We start from the raw sequence: 21917 nt of genomic DNA, 5'->3' as shown, positions 1-21917 counted from the left end.
ATAAACTGAATATTCATGATCTTCAAGTTGTCACAAAGGCTATATTTTTAAATGCTTTCACCCAATATTTAAAACCTTTTTTCCGTCCTTAAAAAGCCCCATAGATTTTATTGGATCCACTGTTATTTGACACATCTGGCTGGCCAGGGCCTGCATGGACTGTGGGCCACAGATCTCCAGATCAGGGGAAAGAGGGACAAAAAGTACTGGAGTCAGAGTTTGTTATCTGTAGATTGAATAAATATGTCTTACTCATATATGTGTAGCCATTTTTCAAAGATTTGTATTGGTTTGATGAATAAGTTAAAAATCCATTGAAAAGCATTATTGAATTTCTGATTATCCTTCCCCATGTGTGGTCTCCATTGGTGACCATGCCACGGCACCTGGCTGGGTCTTAGTTACAGGATCAGTAAAGCGAGGCAGACTTACTATCCGGGTGACCCATTGTTGAGCCCTCGCTGCTGGGGAGGGGCAGGGACAGGGGGGACGAGCATTCTCTTTCCAGTCCTAGATACTCTGGGCGGCCTCTGGCGACATCACACCAGTGAGTGGCAGCACCAGGATTTGAGCGGAGCCTATCTGATCCAAATCTCAGCACTTGTCTGAGCTGGAGGAGGCAGGGCTGCCGCGTAACAGAAGGCCACGTTTGGGGGCCGGCCCTATGGCGCAGCGGTTAAGTGCACGCGCTCCGCTGCTGGGGGCCCTGGGTTCAGATCCCGGGTGCACACTGACGCACCACTTGTCAGGCCATGCTGTGGCGGCATCCCACATAAAGTGGAGGAAGATGGGCATGGATGTTAGCTCAGGGCCAGTCTTCCTCAGCAAAAAAAAAAGAGGAGGATTGGCATGGATGTTAGCTCAGGGCTGATCTTCCTCACACACACAAAAAAAAGAAGGCCATGTTTGGAACCAGAACCCAGAACACCATTTCAGAGCTTCAAGAAGCTTCCTGGATTTTGCTCCTGTTTTCTCCAACTGCCCAAAACTGAAAGGCCTCTGTTCCCAAGGCAAAGAAAAAGAGATAAGGAATTTGGGAAGCTTTTCTGCTCCAGGGAAGAATCAGCCTCAATGACAGTTTGGTATTAACTAGCTCAGCCATGCAGGGAGGCATAATTAGTTTCCCAGTCCAGAGCTTCATTCCACCGGTCCCCCACACCCCAAGGGCTACACACTCTGTTTGAAATGAAAAGAAAAATAAAATCACTGCTCTCCTCAGCTGACCCATCGGGCTATTGCTGCTGGCCATGGGCAAAGGTGAGGCAGCCATCTGTCTGCTGAGGTAAAAAGAAGGGAATAGTCATTTTTAAATGACATTTTCAATTTTTCCCCTATGTCTACTTTGCCCTCTTCTACCCTACAGCTTAAACGACTCTTTTCAAATTGGAAATATCAGGGAATAATAGGAAAAGAGAAATCGTAGTGATCCATGGCTCCTGCTAATGGGCTGCTCTGTCCCAGGAGGTTCAGGCTGCCCCATTTCCAGCTCTGCTCCTGCACCATCTCCTGCCCATGGTGCCCAAGGAATCTCGACAGGGCAGGAAGGAATATCCCTCTCCTGACTCCCAAGTGGCCGTCTCTGAGAGTCCTTCCTCTTTCCTGCAGACAGGTCCCGCCACCTCCCTCCTGAGTGTGCAAGAGCAAGTCCCAACACACCACCGCCATCCTGAGACACCCCAAGACGGTGGGATCCATTCTGAGGTTCTCACAGGCCTCGGCATGGACAGGAAGCTGAGTTGTTGCCACTTCGGCCGTGAAGCCAAAGGACAACCTTCCCTTAGCTCCAGGGGCCCTGAGGAATTCTTTATCCTTTCTTGGAAATTGAGCTACCCTTTCTCCTTCCTACTGACTCTTCAGGTATTTGTGTAAATGACCTCAACTCGGTGGCTCCTCTTGAAGCAGACATGCCCTGTTCAACAGCACCTTTTCTGGCATTATTCTCTGCTCTTGGTGCAGGTTTATTTTTCCCCTTCTGTACCCACAAGATTGCTTTCGTTTGAAAGTGACCACAAGTGACAGCTTTATTAAAATAAAACATCGAGGGTCCCCTGAAGGCTTCAGGCTTCTGTCACCAGCTGATTCCTGGGGGATGTCAGTGCAGGGAAGCACATTTTATATACACACACCCCCCCAACGAGCTGCAGCCTCTCTTTGATTAAACCTGGAAACGGCAGTGTAAGCTGTGAGCCGCCATCAGAGAGACCCCAGGAGCCTGTATTTTCCTGTCCCCAGCCCAGAAGGAGGACTCAGCATGAGACAGCCTCACAAAGCCACCCCCAAGCCTGGAGGGATAAGAACTAGCTCTTTGGTCCCTTGGCTTCCCTACCAGACAGCTTTGAAGCCAAAGACCTGGGTGCGAATCCTCTTACTAAGTGGTTTTAGGCAGGCCTGCTTATTTATTCATTTAGTCACTCAACAAATTCCTACTTAGCCCCAACTACACGCCTGGCACTGTATGAAAACACTGGAAAATGGCAAAAATTGGACCTGTCTCCACCCTCAAGGAACTCACAGTCTAATGGGAAAAGCAGATCAATAGTTAAGGTACAGTACGACTTTCCCATCTGTAAAATGGGGCTAATGATCTCACAGGCATGCTTTAAGGACTAAATAATATGAAGCGAATTAAACAGTGCCAAACAGCAAGTCAGTGCCTGATAAATGTCAATTTTCTGTTTTCCTCTCTTTGACGTAAAGTCTCTGCCGCTACTCCATCTACACGACCATCTGGGTTTGAAAAGCTGGGAAGAACCTGCTCCTGATACAGATACCACATCACCAGGAGCTGCCATGCACTGCTTGGACCCGAAGTCAGGTCCTGCTCAACAGTGCTATGTCCCCAACCCTGAAGATGAGCCCAGGTGGTGGGAAGCAGACGCCAAGGACCCGGACAGGCCAGGGAGCAGGGCCCCTCCAGCCTCACCCCCTCGGGCCCCACCTGAGGAAATTTGCCCATCTTCTGTCCCTTCAGCACCTGGCTTTATCTGAGAATATACAACCAAGGATTCACCTTCCCACTGCATAAGTCTCTCCTAAGGTTGAGGGAAGTAACTGGACGTAGAGGAGAACCTTCTAGACTTGATTCAGGACCCCTAGATCCCCACCCCAGAGTCTCCAGGCCCAGAGGAGGGCCCTCAGGGCAGTCACCAAGTTGCTCTGGGTCTTGGATCCCTCAGCAAACAGTCTGAGAGTGAGGATGCTTTTGTTCCTTCTGCTCTAGCGTGTTCTGATTCCAAGCAAAGATCCTTCAGACTAGAGCCTTCACAACTGACACACGACTTGAGAAATGCCCAAGGTGGAAAACTCCACTTTTTTGCTAATATATGAGGAAAGAGGGAAGGGCTGCACTGAGCTGCACACACAGTACTGGAAGTTTCTAATATTGACCAGGCTGAAATAAGACATTTAATTTTTGATTTACAAAAATCAATGCATATTTTCTGTACTTTTAAAGTAATTACAAACTCAAAAATACTTATGCCAGTTGCTAAAAACAACTGGCTGTTGTTGAAAAACATTCAAACTTCACAATTGTACAGTTTAGGTAAATAAAATAATTATTTTTATTGTTTTGTTCAGGCAATTATCTCCCTACTAATAAGTGACCAAAATTACTCCCGCACATCAAGAAAAGGTTTATTGCCCGAGAAACTTCATAATGATTTACTACAGTTCTCTCTAGTAAAAAAGCAAAACCATCCCTCGGTTTTCCGCTGTCACTAGGAAGGAATCTTTATCAAAAGGACTTTGAATAGATAAGCACTAAAAAAAATGTAGAATGCACCTTCCCAATGTGAAGCTATCCATCTCTGAGTTGTAAAAAAAATGTATATTAAAATTATATCATGCAACAAAATGCACATTTTGGAGAGGAGGAAGAAAGAAAAGATTAAATTGAATCTTCCTGACAATTGTCTTAAATCACACCTTCCTGCCTGCAATTGAAATTATAAGTCACATCGCTTTGAGTTAAATCAAATTCACCCTGGCAGGAAGATAGGCTGATGCGGCTCCAACTCTCTCCAATTCTGTTGGGAGGCCGAGGTGGAGGAAAACGCAAGGCTGTCCTCAAGGAGACTCTCCCCCAACTAGGGACTTGGGGCAATGAGACCCTCTGGCCAGGTAACTGGACACCTTGCATAATTCTCCCACCAGCCAAGGTGTCTCCAAACACCACACATTGTTGGCTGCCCGCTGCAGTGCAAGTGGGTTTTACAAAACAAATATTTCTCTACAGACAGGGCAGGTCCCCAGGCTGGCAGGCTGAGAATTTTACAGCAGCAGTCAAGTAAAAGGAGACACTCCAGCTTGTCTCAGCTGAGAAGCTGTCACCAGCATTAGGCTGGGCTCCCTACTAATCTCACCTCTGACCTCAGGCTGGGTTTCACTGGGGAAGTCCTAACACACACATCGTGTCTAATTGCACTGAAACAAGGTTCAAATCTGATATTCTAGGTGTTACAACCAGAAAATAGATTCCCAATCATATTTCTATGCAAGCTCCAAGAGGGCGAGATAGTGGGAACAAAGGGAAAAGGGAAAAAAAGGAAGACTGAAGAAAAGAACGTGTTTTCTGCCCCCCATGCCTACCACGTGACAGGGTGAGGGTGCTCTCCTGTATGTCCCCTCATTTAATCAGCACAACAGTCCTACAGTGCTTAAGGAGCAATTGTCCTCATTTCTATAGTTGGGGAAATTAAGGCATGGGGCAGTGAAGAGATTCGCCCAAGGCCCCCCCCACCCCCATAAATGGCAGCACTGAGTCCAGTCACTGTCTGCCTGTACACTCTTTTTACCGCACCAAACAAGAGACTCAGGTTTCCCTCGGCAAAGGAACTGTTGGTTTTACTTAATATCTGACCTCGCCCTCCCCTAATCTGCCCTACTCCACTCCTCGAAATCCTCCTCATTCTTCAAAGATGTGTCATAAGTCCCAATTCCTCCAAGAAGTCTGTTCCGACGACACATTCTTCTAGAATTCAATTTTAACCCTCATTACATTAGTTAGCTTGCAAAAGAGTCTCAGCTGTTTTTTGTGTTATCTTCCCAACCTGATTATGAGCTTTTCAAAGAAAAGGAGCAAGTCTATATATTTGGTCATCTCCTACCACGTCTGCACAGTGTCAAGCCCATGAAAGGTGCTCGGGAAGCAGCCACAGAATAGCTTGGATTGATGCCTTTAAAAGCTGAGTTCCCACAGCCAACATCATACTCAACGGGGAAAGACTGAAAGCCATTCCTCTGAGAACAGGAACGAGGCAGGGCTGCCCACTCTCACCACTCTTATTCAACATAGTACTGGAGGTTTTGGCCAGAGCAATTAGGCAAGAAAAAGGAATAAAAGGAATCCAAATAGGCAACGAAGAAGTGAAACTCTCACTATTTGCAGATGACATGATTTTATATATAGAAAACCCTAAAGAATCCATTGGAAAACTATTAGAAATAATCAACAACTACAGCAAAATCACAGGGTACAAAATCAATCTACAAAAATCAGGCGCATTTCAGTTGCATTTCTGTATGCTAATAACGAACTATCAGAAAGAGAGCTCAAAAAGATAATACCATTTACAATTGCATCAAAAAGAATAAAATATCTAGGAATAAATCTAACCAAGGAAGTGAAAGACCTATACAATGAAAACTACAAGACATTATTGAAAGAAATCAAGGATGACATAAAGAAATGGAAAGACATCCCATGTACGTGGATTGGAAGAATAAACATAGTTAAAATGTCTATATTACCTAAAGCAATCTACAGATTTAATGCAATCCCAATCAGAATCCCAATGACATTCTTCACGGAAATAGAAAAAAGAATACCAAAATTCATATGGGGCAACAAAAGACCCCAAATAGCTAAAGCAATCCTAAATAAAAAGAACTAAGCTGGAGGCATCACAATCCCTGACTTCAAAACATGCTACAAAGCAATAGTAATCAAAACAGCATGGTACTGGTACAAAAACAGACACACAGATCAATGGAACAGAATCGAAAGCCCAGAAATAAAACCACACATATATGGACAGCTGATTTTCAACAAAGGAGCTAAGAACATACGATGGAGAAAGGAAAGTCTCTTCAACAAATGGTGTTGGGAAAACTGGACAGTCACATGCAAAAGAATGAAAGTGGACCATCTGCTATTGCCATTCACAAAAATTAACTCAAAATGGATCAAAGACCTGAAGGTGAGACCTGAAACTATAAAACTCATAGAAGAAAATATAGGCAACACACTATTTGACATTGGTCACAAAGGAATCTTTTCAGATGACAGGCCTACCCAGACTAGGGAAACTAAAGAAAAAATAAGCAAGTGGGACTTTATCAGATTAAAGAGCTTCTACAAGACAAATGAAACCAGAATCAAGATGAACAGACAACCAACCAGCTGGGAGAGAATATTTGCAAAACATATATCTGACAAGGGGTTGATCTCCATAATATATAAAGAACTCACACAACTGAACAACAAAAAAAACGAACAACCCGATCAAAAAATGGGCAGAGGAAATGAACAGACACTTCTCCAAAGAAAATATACAGATGGCCAATAGGCACATGAAAAGATGTTCAACATCACTAATCATCAAACAAATCAAAACAACACTAAGATATCACCTCACGCCTGTTAGAATGGCTATAATCACCAAGACAAAAAACAACACATATTGGAGAGGATGTGGAGAAACAGGAACCCTCATACACAGCTGGTGGGAATGCAAACTGGTACAGCCTCTATGGAAAATGGTATGGAGATTCCTCAAAGAATTAAAAGTAGAGATGCCCTATGATCCAGCCATCCCACTACTGGGACTCTATCCAACGAACCTGAAATCAACAATCCAAAGAGGCTTATGCACCCCTATGTTCATTGCAGCATTATGCACTATAGCCAAGAAGTGGAAGCAACCTGTGTCCCTCGACTGATGATTGGATCAAAAACATGTGGTATATAAATACAATGGAATACTACTCAGCCATAAAAAAAGACAAAATCATCCCATTTGGAACAACATGATGGGCCTGGAGGGTATTATGTTAAGTGAAACAATCCAGAAAGAGAATGACAAACATTGTATGATCTCACTCATATGTGGAATATAAAACAACACATGGACAGAGAAAACTGTATTGTGGTTACCAGGGGCAATGGGGATGGGGGGTGGGCACAAGGGATGAAGGGAGTCATATATATGGTGATGGACAAAGAAAAACGTACAACCCAAAATTTCACAATGTTATAAACTATTATTAAAACATCAATAAAAATAAATAAATAAATAAAATGAGTTAATAAAAGAACTTAACAAAAAAAAACTCACAATAGTATTCTGTACACACTGGAGCAGTAAAAAAAAAAGCTGGGTTCCTCTGCTTACCCCTTCCAGTGGCTCCCCATTTCTCCCAAAGCATTCCTCCCACAGTGGCCTCCAAGGCCTACACAATCTGCTCCCCAACAGGCCCCTCTCTGGCCTCACCTGCTACACCTTTCTCCCACAATCAATCTGCTCTGGCCACAGTGGCCACCCACTGTTCCTCAAACATACCGGGCACACTCCTGCCTCAGGGCCTTTGCACTGGTTGTTTCTGCCACCTGGAACTCTTCCCTTAGACAGAGCTCACACCTAACTTTCTTCAAGTCTTTGCTTATAGGAGAGGCCCTGACCACCTCATTTAATTACAACCCCTTCATATTTCTGTCTTTGTTCCACTGATATGTCCCCAGCAGTGACTCAGTGCTCAGTATATGCCGGCTGGATGAAAGAAAGGAAGAATCCGGGCATATGACCAACCAGAAGGCAGGAGTACATCCCAGGTCACTGTCAAACTCCCAACCCCAATAGAGGAGAACAGGACCTTGGAAGCATGTCTGCAGTTTCTCCCAACCACCCCATGGGCACCCCGTCCCCCAGGCCCCAGTAAACAATGCCAGCCTTGGGGTCCGTCTCCTACATCTGTCCACAGAGCTAGGGGCCCATGTTATATATACTTCACCCCGAATATTCCATTTCCTCAATTAAATGGGAAGTTCCTGGAAGACCTGGAACAGTGTCTGCTGTTTCCTTCGTGTGCACCAACCAGTCCCCTCTAGGGTCCCTGACCTGACCCCACGCCCCACGTCTGGAGGACCCCCCAGTAAAGCTATGGTCTGAATGAGTGGAGGAGATGGTCTTGTTCACACTAAGTCCTCTCTGGAAAAAGCCATACTGGTTGCGAAGAGCCACGCCTGGAACCTCTCTCAGGCTTCCAGAGCGTTCCATCCCAGGCAGCTCCCAGCACAGGCATCCTCCTGCGTCTCCAGGGAAGGAGACTCACAAATAGTCGCTTTGTGACCCATCTCAGGGGTCTTGCTTGCTACTCTCATAAACCCTTCTTCTAGTTTCATCTGCAACCTTTCTGCTAGGAGAAAGGAATGAGCCTGTTTTCCCTTGCTCAGCATCACTGGAGCAGAAGAACAAGAGGGTCCCTTAGCCCCTTGCTAAAGGGCTTCATAGAGGTAATAGGGTTTTATTTCTTACTAACTGCACAACCTTGGACAAGGTCACTACAGTCGCTGAGGCTTGATTTCCTCATCTGTAAAATGGGGATAATGACAGCATCCCACAGCCTTGCTTCCGAGGTTAAAACGAGGTGACACGTGTAAAGCATGTGGCACATAACAGATGCTCAGCAAATATTCATTCTCTTCCTCTGCCCATCTCTTCTCCAGACAAGCTCAGACCGATTTCTACAACACTTCCGCACTGGTTCTTTCTTCCAATTTTTGAATCATTGATAAAAGCCTCTTTTATCCACTTTCCACTGGATTCCCCTTCTAATATAAATCCCCAGGTTCTAATAAAATTTTTTTTTAAAGTTTGGCCCAGTTATAGACTTGGAGGGTCCACCTCATAATTCCTGCATGTGGTACTTTCCTTCGTATGCTCTTTTAGAAAATAAGCAAATCAGGGGATCAGTTTATTATTAAACTGAGATTTAGAAGTGCGAGAGACCCAAATGTTAGAAGACGCGCTTCTCTAAGCCCCTGAACTGAGAGGCAGGTCTGAAGCCCCTCCCACACCCGTCCAGTCCTCCGCGGCTCCCCCTCTCCGGTCAGGGAAATATGATGATGATTCATTAGACAAAGCCTGTCCCCTTTGAGGCAGGAACCGCATACACACCAAGAATCGTAACTGCGATAAAGAGAGACCAGAAAACCCCTCTGCTCTGGGACCCGAACCAAGCAGAGCTAAACCAATCTGTAACAGAAGATCAAAAAGGATCTTCCACATGGATAACAGAAAATGTCACCAGCATAAACAGGAAGAGAGATTAGTTCAATAAAGGAATAAAGTCACATTTGTGGGTTTCAAGTAAGATTTTTGCTTACTTTTAACTTCCCAGCATATAACTCACAAGGTTATTAATACAGACTCCTACTGTTTTGGGCAAATAAACAGCTGCTGATGTTTTGTTCCCAAACCACTTTATTAGAGCTTTCCTTTACAGCAATTGGTTTTTCCTTTCCAAATCCTGAGAGGCCCAGACAGCTAAAACAGACAGTGCCAAGGCGGAACGAATAACAAAGGAGAAAGGAGGCAGCGTGTGTGGGCAGGGAAAATGGGGCGGGGGCTGCTGGGACCCTCACTGTCCTCTCTACAACTCTTGGACAAGTCACCGTTCAAGACCAGAGAGCAGAAGACACAGATGTGGTGCAATCAGAAGGGCCATTTTTGCACTGATACTTGGAGTTAAACAGAATTCACCAGTGTGAGAAGACGAGAATGACCAACCATCCAGGTTTGCCTAGGGTTGAGGGGCCTCCTTGGACCCGGGAATTTCAGTTTTAAAATGGGGCAAGTCCTGGGCAAATGGGTCGAGTTGGCCACCCTAGAAGAGCCCTGACTATGCCAATGAGCAGGAGAGCACCCAGCACAGTACCTGGCGCTCTGTAGGTGCTCAAAAGTCACATGTGGAATCTGAATGAGCTTTAGTCTGCAGCTGGCACACTCCAGGCTGACAGAGGTTCCAGGCATGGCTCTTCAAGTGTGCAACTCCAACTTGCTGCAAGGACGAGTTCCTGGGGACCCACAAGGGTCCAAGAGAAAAGGCTCACCACAGCCTCCATGGCGACACCTCACTCACCCTTCCAGAGCAAGGACTTCTCCCTCTGGCACCCCAACCTTGAGGTTCCTCACTTACACAAGGACAGACCAAGCCACCTGCCTGGCTCCCTTTCCCGCAGTCTCCCACTTGACCTGAGGCCTCTGAGCCTACACTCGAACACAGTCTTTGATCAAATGATCTCCCGGTCCTCTCTCTGGGAGACTGTCATCTTTTGTCCTTTTCTGTCGAGAGCATAGATGTTGGACAGAGTTTCCCTTCTTGGCTCCACCACCAGTCAGCTCTGTGACCTTGGGCAAACTCTAAGTCTCTACATCTCACAGTGTTCTCACCTCTAAAATTCTCCCTCACCATGTTGTGAAGACAAAGAGCAATCATGCATGGACAGCACCTAGCCTCGTCCCTGACACACAGGAGTAGTTCTCTTCTTCCATGACCACTGATACAATCAGTCTTCAATTCTTTTTATGCCTGTTGCTCTTTCAACAAATCAAGGGTTTGGCTAGGATTCTCGTCTGTCACTGGTGTAGCTTCAAACCTCTCCTTAGCTTTCTTACTCTCATAGTCATTGGCTCAGGTAATTTTGGTACCATTCTCCTAAGTCCCCAGATGCCACTGGTATGACACTTATTAACCCAAGTTTCAAATCCTGTCTTGCCCGGTCCCTGAATTACCTTCCGGCTCGCCTGGGATCTCAGTGGCCTTTAAGTTTCCAGAGGACAGAGATGGATGGACAAGTCAGACTGGTGCAGACAGACAAGGCACCAGAGCTTGCTAAGACGCAGCACCCGACGATCTTATACAGGGGCTCCACTCTGAGACTCAAACTCTGGACATTAGCAGAATGAACCCATTCATGCCAAAGACTTGGCCCCAAGCCTCCTCTTCGGGCATCATTTTTCATTCTTCTCATCTGTCCCAGGGAAATGGGTGCAGATGCCACCTCTCTGGATCTTCCCAAACACTGTACTTCCGTGAGCCCTGGAAGGAAAGTGGTAACAAAACACAGCCCAGTGGAGCATGTCTGCCGGCTGCAGTACCATTTTAGCAGCAACAACCTACAGGAAGCCTGTCACTGACTCACTGGGCCTGGACACTTAACGGCTTTCGGCTAGTATCATCAAGGGCAGCTTCATCTCCCAAAAGCAAACCTTCACAAAACTGAAACTGAATGTCGGGCAGTGAGAGGAACTACATCTCAGAACTGCGTACCCACTGCGATGATCTGTCCCGGCAACATACTTTAATCCACAATCGGGTAGCCAGAAAAAATGCCAAAGCATTAGTGTTCATATAATCAGGAATCCTCTTGCTTAAAGTTCCAGTTGGCTGCACTCAGCTGGGTCCACAGAGTACAGACCCACACAGAAGTTTCCAGAATAGCAGTTGTTCCCAATCATTGCCACAACGTACTGTATGTTGTGCAGTAATTTGTTATTAACGATAACTTAAGCTTACAAATGATTAAGTTTAATAAGTTCAAGGGATTTCACGGTAATCATAGTCTCTTGCATACTAATATGCTTTCTTGAGTGGAAAAGAAAGGGATGGAGTGAGAATGAATGCAATGTGTTGGGATGCGCGTCATCCTCACCTTGCCCTGGGGCGCATGCCCTGCATGTGAAGGCATGTGTGTGACGAAGGGGAAAACATCGAGAACTCCTGGGCTCAAGCATTGCATTGCAGAAGGATGCAGACTCTGACCCCAAAGGCAAAATGAGATTTGATAAAATGACTATCGTAGGTGTTATAGAATAATCAAATCCCTGTCAAATTCAAGGCAGAAGCCCCAACCTCAGAAAGACATTCAAAGCCAGCATAAAAAGTGCAGGCCACCATTCATAGAATGTGGATCATCAATCAACCAGCAAACCTAACCCACTCGGCCCCTTGCTTCCTGCTGCAGTGCCCATCCTACGTTTGTGGACTTCCGCCCCCTCCAGCTTCATGCATAATCCTCTTTCTCCCAAAATCCCACCTTGCTATCTTCTGGCTACACTCATCACTCATATTCAGCTTAGTGCTTCCCCAAAGGCTCTTCCGTGTAACATCACCTCCAGTTGGAGCAACCTCCTATATGCTTCTCCACAGGGCAGCCTGTCTGTCCCAGATTCCCAGACAGAACCCATCTAACAAAAAAGGGCCACAATCCCAAAGAAACCCTCAAACTCCAGATCAAGGCAACAGCCCACTCAGCTTGTCAAGCGAAGTGAAGACAGAAATCCTATAGGATGGTGATGAAGCTGCTCCTGTAACCTTGTACGTCGCTCGGAATCCCATAAATACCTTTGGAAAAACACAGAACAGCCTAACCCAGGTGACTGAAGCTGACCTTCAAGGCCCTCCCAAACCAGAAAACCAGACTGTGGCTCTCCAACATTTCATTCTGAATTCTCCTTGAGATTCTACATCAACCTACTTATCAAGGGCAAATAACGATTTACGTCAAGTGAGTGGGAAAGAATGTCGAATTCATTTATTTTACAGCCTACACACTTCTGGATAAAAATGAAAATTCTTTGGCCATGGGAAAAAGTTGTACTCTTTGGCGAGGTTTTTCCAGTCCATGGAGATGTGGTCTTGAGCTATTAATAAAGGTAATTGGGTTCAACCTCCAGAGCCTGCTACTGAACTCTCGCAAAATATCAATCACTGTTACTAATATAATTCCACATGCCACAGCTCATTCTGAAGGACAAATAGCTTTACTGCTTAAATGATACCCTTTCCTCAAATAAACTCCAAGCATTCGGCAAACATCATATCCTCTTCTTCACAGCCCTGCCAAGTCAGGGATCAGACGAGGAGGACGCCGGCCAATTCTAGTGACATCCAAAAGCTTTAAGGAGCAAGAAATCTCCCAATATCCAGGTCTAGGGCATTTTCTGATTCTTAGGGGCCATATATGGTTTGTAATCACAGCGAGCAACCTGCTGTTACTGACCCGATGTACATGAACACGCCCATAATATGCCTAATAAACTTTTAGAAACAAAAAGCAGTTAATAATCCATTTCTCCTATTGTTGGGATGATCTAGACTCAGTGAAGTAAGATAATGGATTTAAAAATTAGTCACATAATGTAATCCATTATTAATCACGGTATTCAGAAGGATAAATAGATGTTACAAGCACACCACTCAGAAATTCAATTTCCTTTCAGATTTGTTTACTTCCTTGAATTCTTCATGCTACGATTATCCCTCACAAAAATGTAACAGTCTGATCTTTTCTCCCAAAACAGTGATTTTCAACCTTTTTTGGAAAAAAAAGAAGCGGAGCCCTTTTAAAAATGAAATATTTTACAGAACACCAAATACGAAACAGATGAAAGAGGGGCTGCATTGGTTGCAAGGAGGCAAGAGGGTGGGTGCAGGAGGGGTCCAGGAGACCTCACTTGCCTCTTTTACTTCTCAGGCCCCAGATCAAAACTTCTAGAAGCTTGGGGCTCCTGGGGACAGAGTTTGAAAACCACTGCCCCAAGGCATCTATGTAAAGCAAAATTTATGTATATAATATAGAATACAGGCATAATATATTTATTTATTTATTACATATGTAAGTAAATATATATACATATATAATACACAAATCACAAACACTGATAGCCCAAGAGAAAAACTGGCAAAAGACACCAACACAAGGAGAAAGCAAACATGGTGGCACCAGGAGGATACTAAGTTCTATAGTAATCACAGGAGTAGAAATTAAAAGAATAGAACATTTGACAGTGATTACATTTGCCCAGAAAAAGTTGACCGATTACACAGAATGCTGGCCAGGCTCCATAAAACCAGTACAATAATACATTGCTGTTGGCTATGTAGAAAGTCTTTTCTTTCGAAAAACAATCTTTCATAAAAATGTTCACAGTCTTTGAGGCAGTAGTAATCCCACTTCTGGAAATACAGCCTTAAAAATAATTCAAAAGAAGAAAAGAGTGAGGTGAAGATGTTCATTTCTGTGTTAATTATAATAGAAAAGGAAATGTTCAAAAATAGGGAAGTGGTTAAATCAATAATGGCATATTGACGGTGGAATATTATGCAGTCATTAAAAATACAGTAAAAGTTCTCTTTAAAAACCCTCCACTTAAGCACCTCTCCAGATTAAGCGTGTTCTCCTTTCTCCTGTGAAACAAACCAGAGGATGCCTTTGTCCCTCTACGTCAGCTTTTCTCTCCTACCTCCACTCACATCTCCTGCTAACAATTGAGCTGTATGCTTACCAACAGTCCACTGGCTTTGTTCCCAGATGTGTGTATACTATTTGTACTTGTCATTGTAACAGCATAATTTAATTACATAGTATATGAACCAATGGAATATGACTGCTAAAAAGATGAGAGTTGTTGTTTCTAAGAAAATTAATTTAAATGCTTTGGAAAGACTTTCTAAAACTAGTCACTTAAAGATTACACGTGCACAAAATTACTGCAAAAGACCAGACAAAAGTCATAAAAACTTAGGCTACTACACTGAGATTGCTTCATAAGCATCTTTCAGTTCTCAATGAATTTTAAAGAAAACAGAATGAAAAATCAGACTTTGTAAATAGCACTTTATGGGAGTGGTTTATGCAAGGAAGATGATCAGAAAGGCAGTGGGCAGACCCAGCCCAGAGACCAAGCCTTGGCTTTATGGCAAAAGGCTGGCAAATGAATGGACATTTTGAACACTATTCAATTAAATATTCAATGTATGTTTGTAATATTTGGTTTTATTCTCCCCTTTAACCAATTTTTCAATTAGCTGACTAACTTAAACCCTGCTTGTGTTGAATAAAAGGGATTCTATCGTCCTTTAAAAACAAGTCCACTACAACAGGGACCAGGAGTGTCCTGTTTCTCCACTGTATCCAAAGTTACCTCCCCAGTGCACAAATTGGTCTCCAATAAATAGGGACCAAATCAATAAACTATGTAACAAACATGAAGAAATGCTTCTAACAAACTGAAAAAGCAGAATAAAAAATTACATGTAAACCACACCACCACCTTCATTTTTAAATATGGAGGCAGATGGACAGAGCTAGAAGGGAATACTCAAAATGCAAAATAGTTGTGTTAGGGTAGAATGAATGAGGCAATTTTATACATTTTAATTGTCTTTAATATTGGCACAATCTTTTACAGATTCAAAAAGATACTAATCAAGACAAGGAGAATGCTGCTTTTGTTTCTACTGGACTTCCAAAATAAGAGGTGAATCAACATTTCCATTTCGTAAGGCCTCCTTCAGCACACTTGCTACTTAATTCACCTCACCATCTCAAGCGATCCCATCGTTCTCCTCCCAAGACAGAACCTGTACTAAGACTTATTTTGTGTTTCCAACCCATCAGGAAGCTATTTTTGAAATCTGGAGTTATCTACCCTCTCGTTTACCATCTATTTGGTTACAAAAAATTCTCAAAACTGCAATTTACATTCCCAAGGGATTCCCACCATCTAATTAACTCATTCAATCAGAAAACAAATTAAAATGAAATATCATGGCAACCCCCAAGAGGAAAATAGACTTTTCAGTCATGACTGGAACAGACCTCTATGGTGATGCTCCAAAGCCTCTTCTAATTGCAAGTCCTACGGAACATCCTGCAGAACATTTTGTGACATTTGCAGATTCCGGGACCACATTCTTTCCAAAGCAAAAAGGAACCTGAGCAGAGCTCCAAAGCAAAACGCACTCATTTGAGAATGAAAACACTTTCATTAATGACTAACCAGCGTGCTGGGCATCCACACTGTGTGCTCATTCATTCATCCACTCATCCATGCAACACCCACTCTCTGCAGAATGTGCCAGGAACCGGCCTGGGTGTTCCACAAATACTTTTTTTTTTAATTTATTTTTGCTGAGGAAGATTGGCCCTGAGCTAACGTGTGTGCCCATCTTCCTCTATTTTGTATATGGGATGCCACCACAGCATGGCTGGATGAACTGTGCGTACGTCCGCGCCTGGGATCCGAACCTGCAAAATCAGGGCCACCGAAGCGGAGCACACGAACTCAACCACTACACCACCGGGTCGTTCCCACAAACACTTTTTAAGTGAATGTAACCTCTGCCTCTCAGCATGAAACAAAACAAAACCCAGAGCTTCCTGACTTTATCCATGGAAGAGTCTCCAAGTGGGAAGACCATGACTCCATCTCCCTTGGCCATCCTCTAAGGTCTCTCACTCTGACACCCACTCCCACCATCAAGTGACTCCAAGGGAGTGACCCAGTGGCCACTAGGAGAGAGTATAGTATGTGGTTAAGAACACAGACTCTGAAGCCACATTAGCTGGGTTTAAATCCCTGTACCACCATGTACCAGTGGTATGACCCTAGACAAGTCATATAACCTCACCATCTGTAAAATGGAGCTAATATTACCTACCTCACAGGGTTGTGAGGATTAAATAAGTCAATATACATAAAGCACTTGGAATACTGCCTGGCACATAATAGGTGCTATATAATTTTTAGCTATTATTATTATTATCCCTTACTCCCCCTCAGCTCAGCCGAGTAAACTGGATTGTTCAAAAGGCTCTACTGACTACAAGAAACTTGACAGTGGAATATACGTTAATGGTCCATATCATCAAGTATAAGAGTCTGATCTCATCCTTTCTTACCCTCTGCCGTCAGAGTGCTGTTCTTGGCTAGTCCCAAACGTTGTAGGCTCCTTACCTAAAGAAGGTAAATCCCTAAATTTACTTTAAATTCCCCAAACCCTAGCTCAGGAGAGCCCTGGCACCCCTGGGGGAACTGTCACTAGTCATTGCTACACCATCATGGCACAATGAACCAAGTAACCTCTGTCCTCTGCCTGCCTCGTGTCTAATCTTCCCCAAGTCACTGACCCCTCCCCACCCACTATGGGTTGTGGCTTCCACCTTTCTGTCCTGAGCATCTGATCATTTCTGAATATCCACAGGAATTATAATACAGTCACTGCACAGATACAAGACAACTGGACCAACACATTTTAAGGATCCTGCTCCCTCTTTTTTCCCCATCTCTTTCCATTTTTTCAGGTAGGTATTTGAAAGTTCCGAACAATGCACAGTTATAAGGTTTCCCGGGAGCAGAATCACAAAGGCTCCTTTCAACTTCAATGCTGCACTCATTTTCATGTAGAGCCTTATAAATCACATGACCCGGTCCACATTCAACCTGATAGGAGCCCACTCTGTGATGAGCTCATGGGTTAGCAATGTCTCCTCACTGCTCCCCAAAGTAGTACCTTGCTCACCTCGCCCTGACCAGACCAGATAGCACAAGAGACTGGTTTTCCAGGAACATATACACACACACAGATTCAGTGAACGAAAATCTCTCAAAATCTGTGGACAAACTGGAAATGTCAAAGTAAGGTATGGCCTTGTGTCTCCCTGGGAACATTCTGAATCACCCTGGGGCAAATATTGTACTTCTATTGCTGATTAATTGTCAACCCAGACCCAGGGGATGGAAAAGGACAAGTAAGAAATAGAAGTAACAGGCACCATCAGATAGATAAATTGGTCTGTCAAGCCCAGTGCCAGGCTGAGAGGCAGAGGCAGGTATGAAGGAGAAGCTGTAAACGGTCTCCTTTTCTGGGGAAGTGTCCCCAAGCCATGGGGTTGTTTTGAAGTCATCAGTCAGGAAGCACAACAGATATGTACACTTCTCCTGCACGCACCTGAACCTCCCCTGGGAAGGAACTATTCTAGACACCTAGGGAAACACACCAAATGTGGACAGAGCAGCTGTCCCTACCCTGTTAGGGGCAGCAGATGCAAGGGTTGGATCCAGACACCCACGTGTAAACAAAAGAGAGTGCTCCTGGGGGAGAATGCCTTCCATCCAACTCGATATTTGCCAAGGTCTGCCAGGTGCTGGACCCAGAGCCTGGCTGGCCTGGCAGGTTTACAGGTGAACGAGGCCCCCCGCCTTTAAGAGGCTCACAAGCCCGGGAGAAAGCAGGGAGAGCGGGGAGGCGAAGAAAAGAGAAGTGTGAACGTGAGAGACGCGCGTGTGTGCACACCCGGCGCCAGTACCCGCGGCGCGCGGAGCTCTCCATCCCCTGCCTCTGACAGCTCATCAGACAGGGTCGCCTCGGGAGAGCGTCCTGTACTCCATCCTCCCCTTGGCCTCAGCCCTGGCCTGTGGAGCGCAAGCACCCGACGCAGCCTTAGACTCCAGACCCACCCCGCGCGGGTCTGTCTGCTCCGCCCAGTCGCCTGGGAGCGGAGCTACTGAAGGGAATAGCCTTCCCCCGGCCGCGAGAGGCTCCGCGGGGAAAGCGCAGCCCAGGGCGGGTTCTCCCGTTCCTGGGCGGAGGCGCCACCGCAGTGGACAGAAGCTTCAGGCTCGGCGCTTCTTCCGCTCGTTGACGCCTGCTCCTGGAGAGGGTCTCGAACCGCTGGCTGTGGTGGGGGAGACCGCTATAGGGTCAAGCAGCACACCCAGCCACAGAGCCCCCTGCGTTTCCAACCGCCTATGTGCCGCGCACAGCAGGACTGAGGCTGGGGCACGGTCTACGGAATCTTCCTAGCCCGGGCTTGTCCCGCAGCCTACGGGTTCTAAACGCCAACGGCTGGGGCCGTGCGGGCATCTCGCTCTCCGCCCTTACAGTGGCCGAATGAGCTCTACTGCCCGCGCGCGCTCTCTTGTACACACTCAAACATTCACACGTACACACACTCTAAGCCAGACCTGTGTGCGATCCCAAGAGCCCACGAGCAATCAGCCTGGTGTCACACGCACATTTGGACACGTGCGCAGCGCGCCCCCACACCGCCAGCGAGCTGCACACACTCGCGCGTGTAGCCCCGCGCACACACGTGTGCCCTGGAGAAGCGCCCACGGCCTCAGGCACCGAGGGTCCCGCACTCTGGCAAGAGCGTACACGCAAACCCCCAAGCTTCTGCGGCCTCAGAGCCCCGCAGTCGCTGGATAGATGCGCACCAGCCCCAGCGCACCCCGCGCCGCGCTGGGCACTCCCGGGCCTCGTGGGCGGCCCAAGTTTCCCCGGGCGCCCATACCTTGGATATGCTGCTTGATGACATTCTCCAGGTGGTCCAGCCGTTCAATAATCTTCAGGGTGTCCCCTTTGTCTTCCTCCAGCTTTTTGTCGGGTGCTGGCTCCTGCCCCCGCACATACACGCTGGCGATGTAGTTGGTGACCCAGCCCACGTAGAGCAGACATATGATGTTGGTCATGCCGCTCAGGATCACGCAAGTGGACACCAAAGTTTTGGTCTTCCTGGTGCACACCATTCTGGGCTCCCTCCTCCATATAGAGCTCCCAGGGGCCCCTCCTCGCCTCGCGCCCTGGACTCCCCCCGCGCTCACACCCCCTAGCACGCCTCGGGCCGCTGGGCGCCCGAGCACCTGAGTCCCGACGTTCTCCAAAGCCCGATCTGCTGGCTGTGGAACTGCCGTGCCCAAGTTTGGAGCTCCCGCCGTTGGCCACCCGAAGAGAGAGCTTGACAAAGGAAATGAGGTGGATTTTTTTTCCAAATTAAAAATCTCCGAGCCCTTCTCGGAGCGGTCACGGGTGGCTGGCAGCCGCGCGCCCCGATACGCGCGTCTGGGAAACTTTGCCACAGCCTGGGTCCGCGGCCGCGCCGCTTCCCATTGCCAGGCGCCGGTTGCCTTGGCGGTCCGACCGGCTCGCGCTGCTAGAAGGACGGCGGCGGCGGCAGCGGCGGCGGGGAGATCCGCGGAGCAGAGCGGCCCGGCCCCCTCCGAGCGACAAGCACTGCCACCAATCGCGCTCCGGCTCGGGAGAGGGGCCGGTGCTGGGCGGCGGCGGACCAACCGGGAGGGCGCGGGAGGCGGAGTCCGGCACCGCGGCCCCACCTGCTGTCTGCCCCTGGCTCCCGCCCTCCAGGGACGCGCCTGAGCCTCCACCCGCGCCCGCGCTGGCTGCCCGAGACCCGAGACTCCCGGAGAGGGCGCGCCGCCAGTCCCAGCCCTGAGATCGGCAGATTCCACCTCTAGGGAAATTCCACCTCTTGCTCTTGCGCAGGAACCTCTGATCTTCCGGGGGTGGCGCAGCTCAGCGCCCCTCACCCGCTCCAGCCGCGGGGCTTCTAGCGCGGTCCCACAAACGACTCCCCGACCCCTTTTCTGGTTGCAGAGAGGCCAGGGAAGCGTGTGCCGGATCGCCTGTCCGGTCTAGCCCTTGGTCAGGCCCCGAGGGCATCCACTTCTTCTCTGCCTCACTTCGACCTCCACCCTGTCGGACGCCCGTGTCAGCCGGCCTCCTGGCTGTCTCCAGATTTGGCAACTGTCAGAGGAGCCAACCCTCCTAGGAATCGCCTAGAAGATACTGGACCACCACCACCAACCCCCTTAAAGATTTTTACCCCAACTAGATTTTTTTTTTTTTAAGTCTGTGCAGCTCACAGGACAAAGCTGTGCCCTATAGCCCCAGTTGTCGTCTATGTGGGACCAGCCTCATCTCAGTGTATAGGGAAACCCTATTCAGAAATTCGGGTGGGGGAGGGGGGTGTGCGCTAAGCTCTCTGTGAACTGTAAAGTCCCTGTGCATGCTGTTTGTGATTGATGTTAGAGTGGAGAGAACTGTGACTGACAGCAAAGGAACATGTCTAGACTCCGGTGGTTGACATATTTTGTTTGCTATTAAAGCAAATACACTTATTCATATTATCCCCTTCTGCTGAACTCACTTCTTCTCAGCACCTGAATAGAATTCCTTTAAGCAGAGTTTTAAAAACAGATTTTTCTCCTCTTCTCTATCTGTGGGGGGCATTTCCCTGGCCTGAAGAGTTGGGGAGGCAGCCTACTACATGCCCACTTTGGGTACTAGCACCCCAGCCAGCCACAGTAGTAGTACTCAAGGCAGCTCCCTCAAGTAATGACTTCTGGATGCAAAAATTGTCTCCACAATAGAGGGAGGGCACAAAACTGAAGAAGGGGTACTTTACATCATCAGCGAGGAGCACTTCAACTAGTGCTTTGCTCACAAAAATCCCCAAATGATGCTGTGAAAATAGACACCAACTATGGATCCTGGAAGATTTCTCTTTCCCCATAGCGGCAAGAGAGAACAACAGCTGGGCTGGGGGGAGAGGAGAGGAGGATAGTATGGATGTGTCAATATGTACAAGAGAAGAGAACATGCACTATTTCTGAAAAAATCAAAGTAAAGAAATCTCCATCCACAAGGGAATAAATCCTGCCTCTCCCTTTCTTTTCCTCTGGAACTTTAATCAGCTCACAAATGAAGGGTTTGGACTTTCTTCCAGTTGGATGGATTTACAAGTGATGGCCTTGAGAACAGCTAATGGCAAAGGTCTAATTCTTCCTTCTGTTCTGCACCCTCTCCCAGGAGGAGCCCTGGCAGTTCAGCTCTTCCCAGGATCTTCTCAAGCACCACAGGGCTAGACAGAGAGGAGGCGATACTGATTGTTCACATTCTTTTTTTTGTGTGTGTGTGAGGAAGATCGGCCCTGTGCTAACATCTGCCAATCCTCCTCTTTTTTTGCTGAGGAAGACTGGCCCTGGGCTAACATCCGTGCCCATCTTCCTCCACTTTATACGGGACGCCGCCACAGCATGGCTTGCCAAGCGGTGCATCAGTGTGCGCCCGGGATCCGAACCGGCGAACCCCAGGCCGCCACAGCGGAGTGCGTGCACTTAACCGCTTGCGCCACCTGGCCAGCCCCTCACATTCTTAATGGGGAAAAAAAAGCCCCGAGTTTAAAAATAAGGTTCAAGGAGAACTCAAAGTGAATTGTGTGACCTTAAATTTTTGTCCAGTTGATCCTCTGAGATAATTTTTAACTGTGG

General features: G+C 46.9%; 1 protein-coding gene across 2 annotated transcripts in view; it reads right to left on the bottom strand.

Moving 5' to 3' along the window:
• GALNT18 (polypeptide N-acetylgalactosaminyltransferase 18) overlaps positions 1-19786 on the bottom strand; it is a 339217-nt gene extending 319431 nt beyond the window's left edge. The window contains exon 1 of one of the 2 annotated variants that reach the window (XM_087433212.1): positions 19142-19786. In XM_087433212.1, coding sequence (XP_087289338.1) covers positions 19142-19376 — 235 coding nt within the window. In that variant the 5' untranslated portion in view covers positions 19377-19786. The remainder of the gene's footprint in view (positions 1-19141) is intronic. The other variant, XM_004418438.3, reaches the window with a different exon arrangement.
• Positions 19787-21917: the final 2131 nt, after the last annotated feature.

Source organism: Ceratotherium simum, chromosome 7, assembly GCF_057802395.1.
Source record: "Ceratotherium simum simum isolate JZ-2026a chromosome 7, ASM5780239v1, whole genome shotgun sequence".
Taxonomy (NCBI): domain Eukaryota; kingdom Metazoa; phylum Chordata; class Mammalia; order Perissodactyla; family Rhinocerotidae; genus Ceratotherium; species Ceratotherium simum.
Note: the sequence above shows the minus strand (reverse complement) of the source record. Positions and strands in the feature narration are given on the sequence as shown.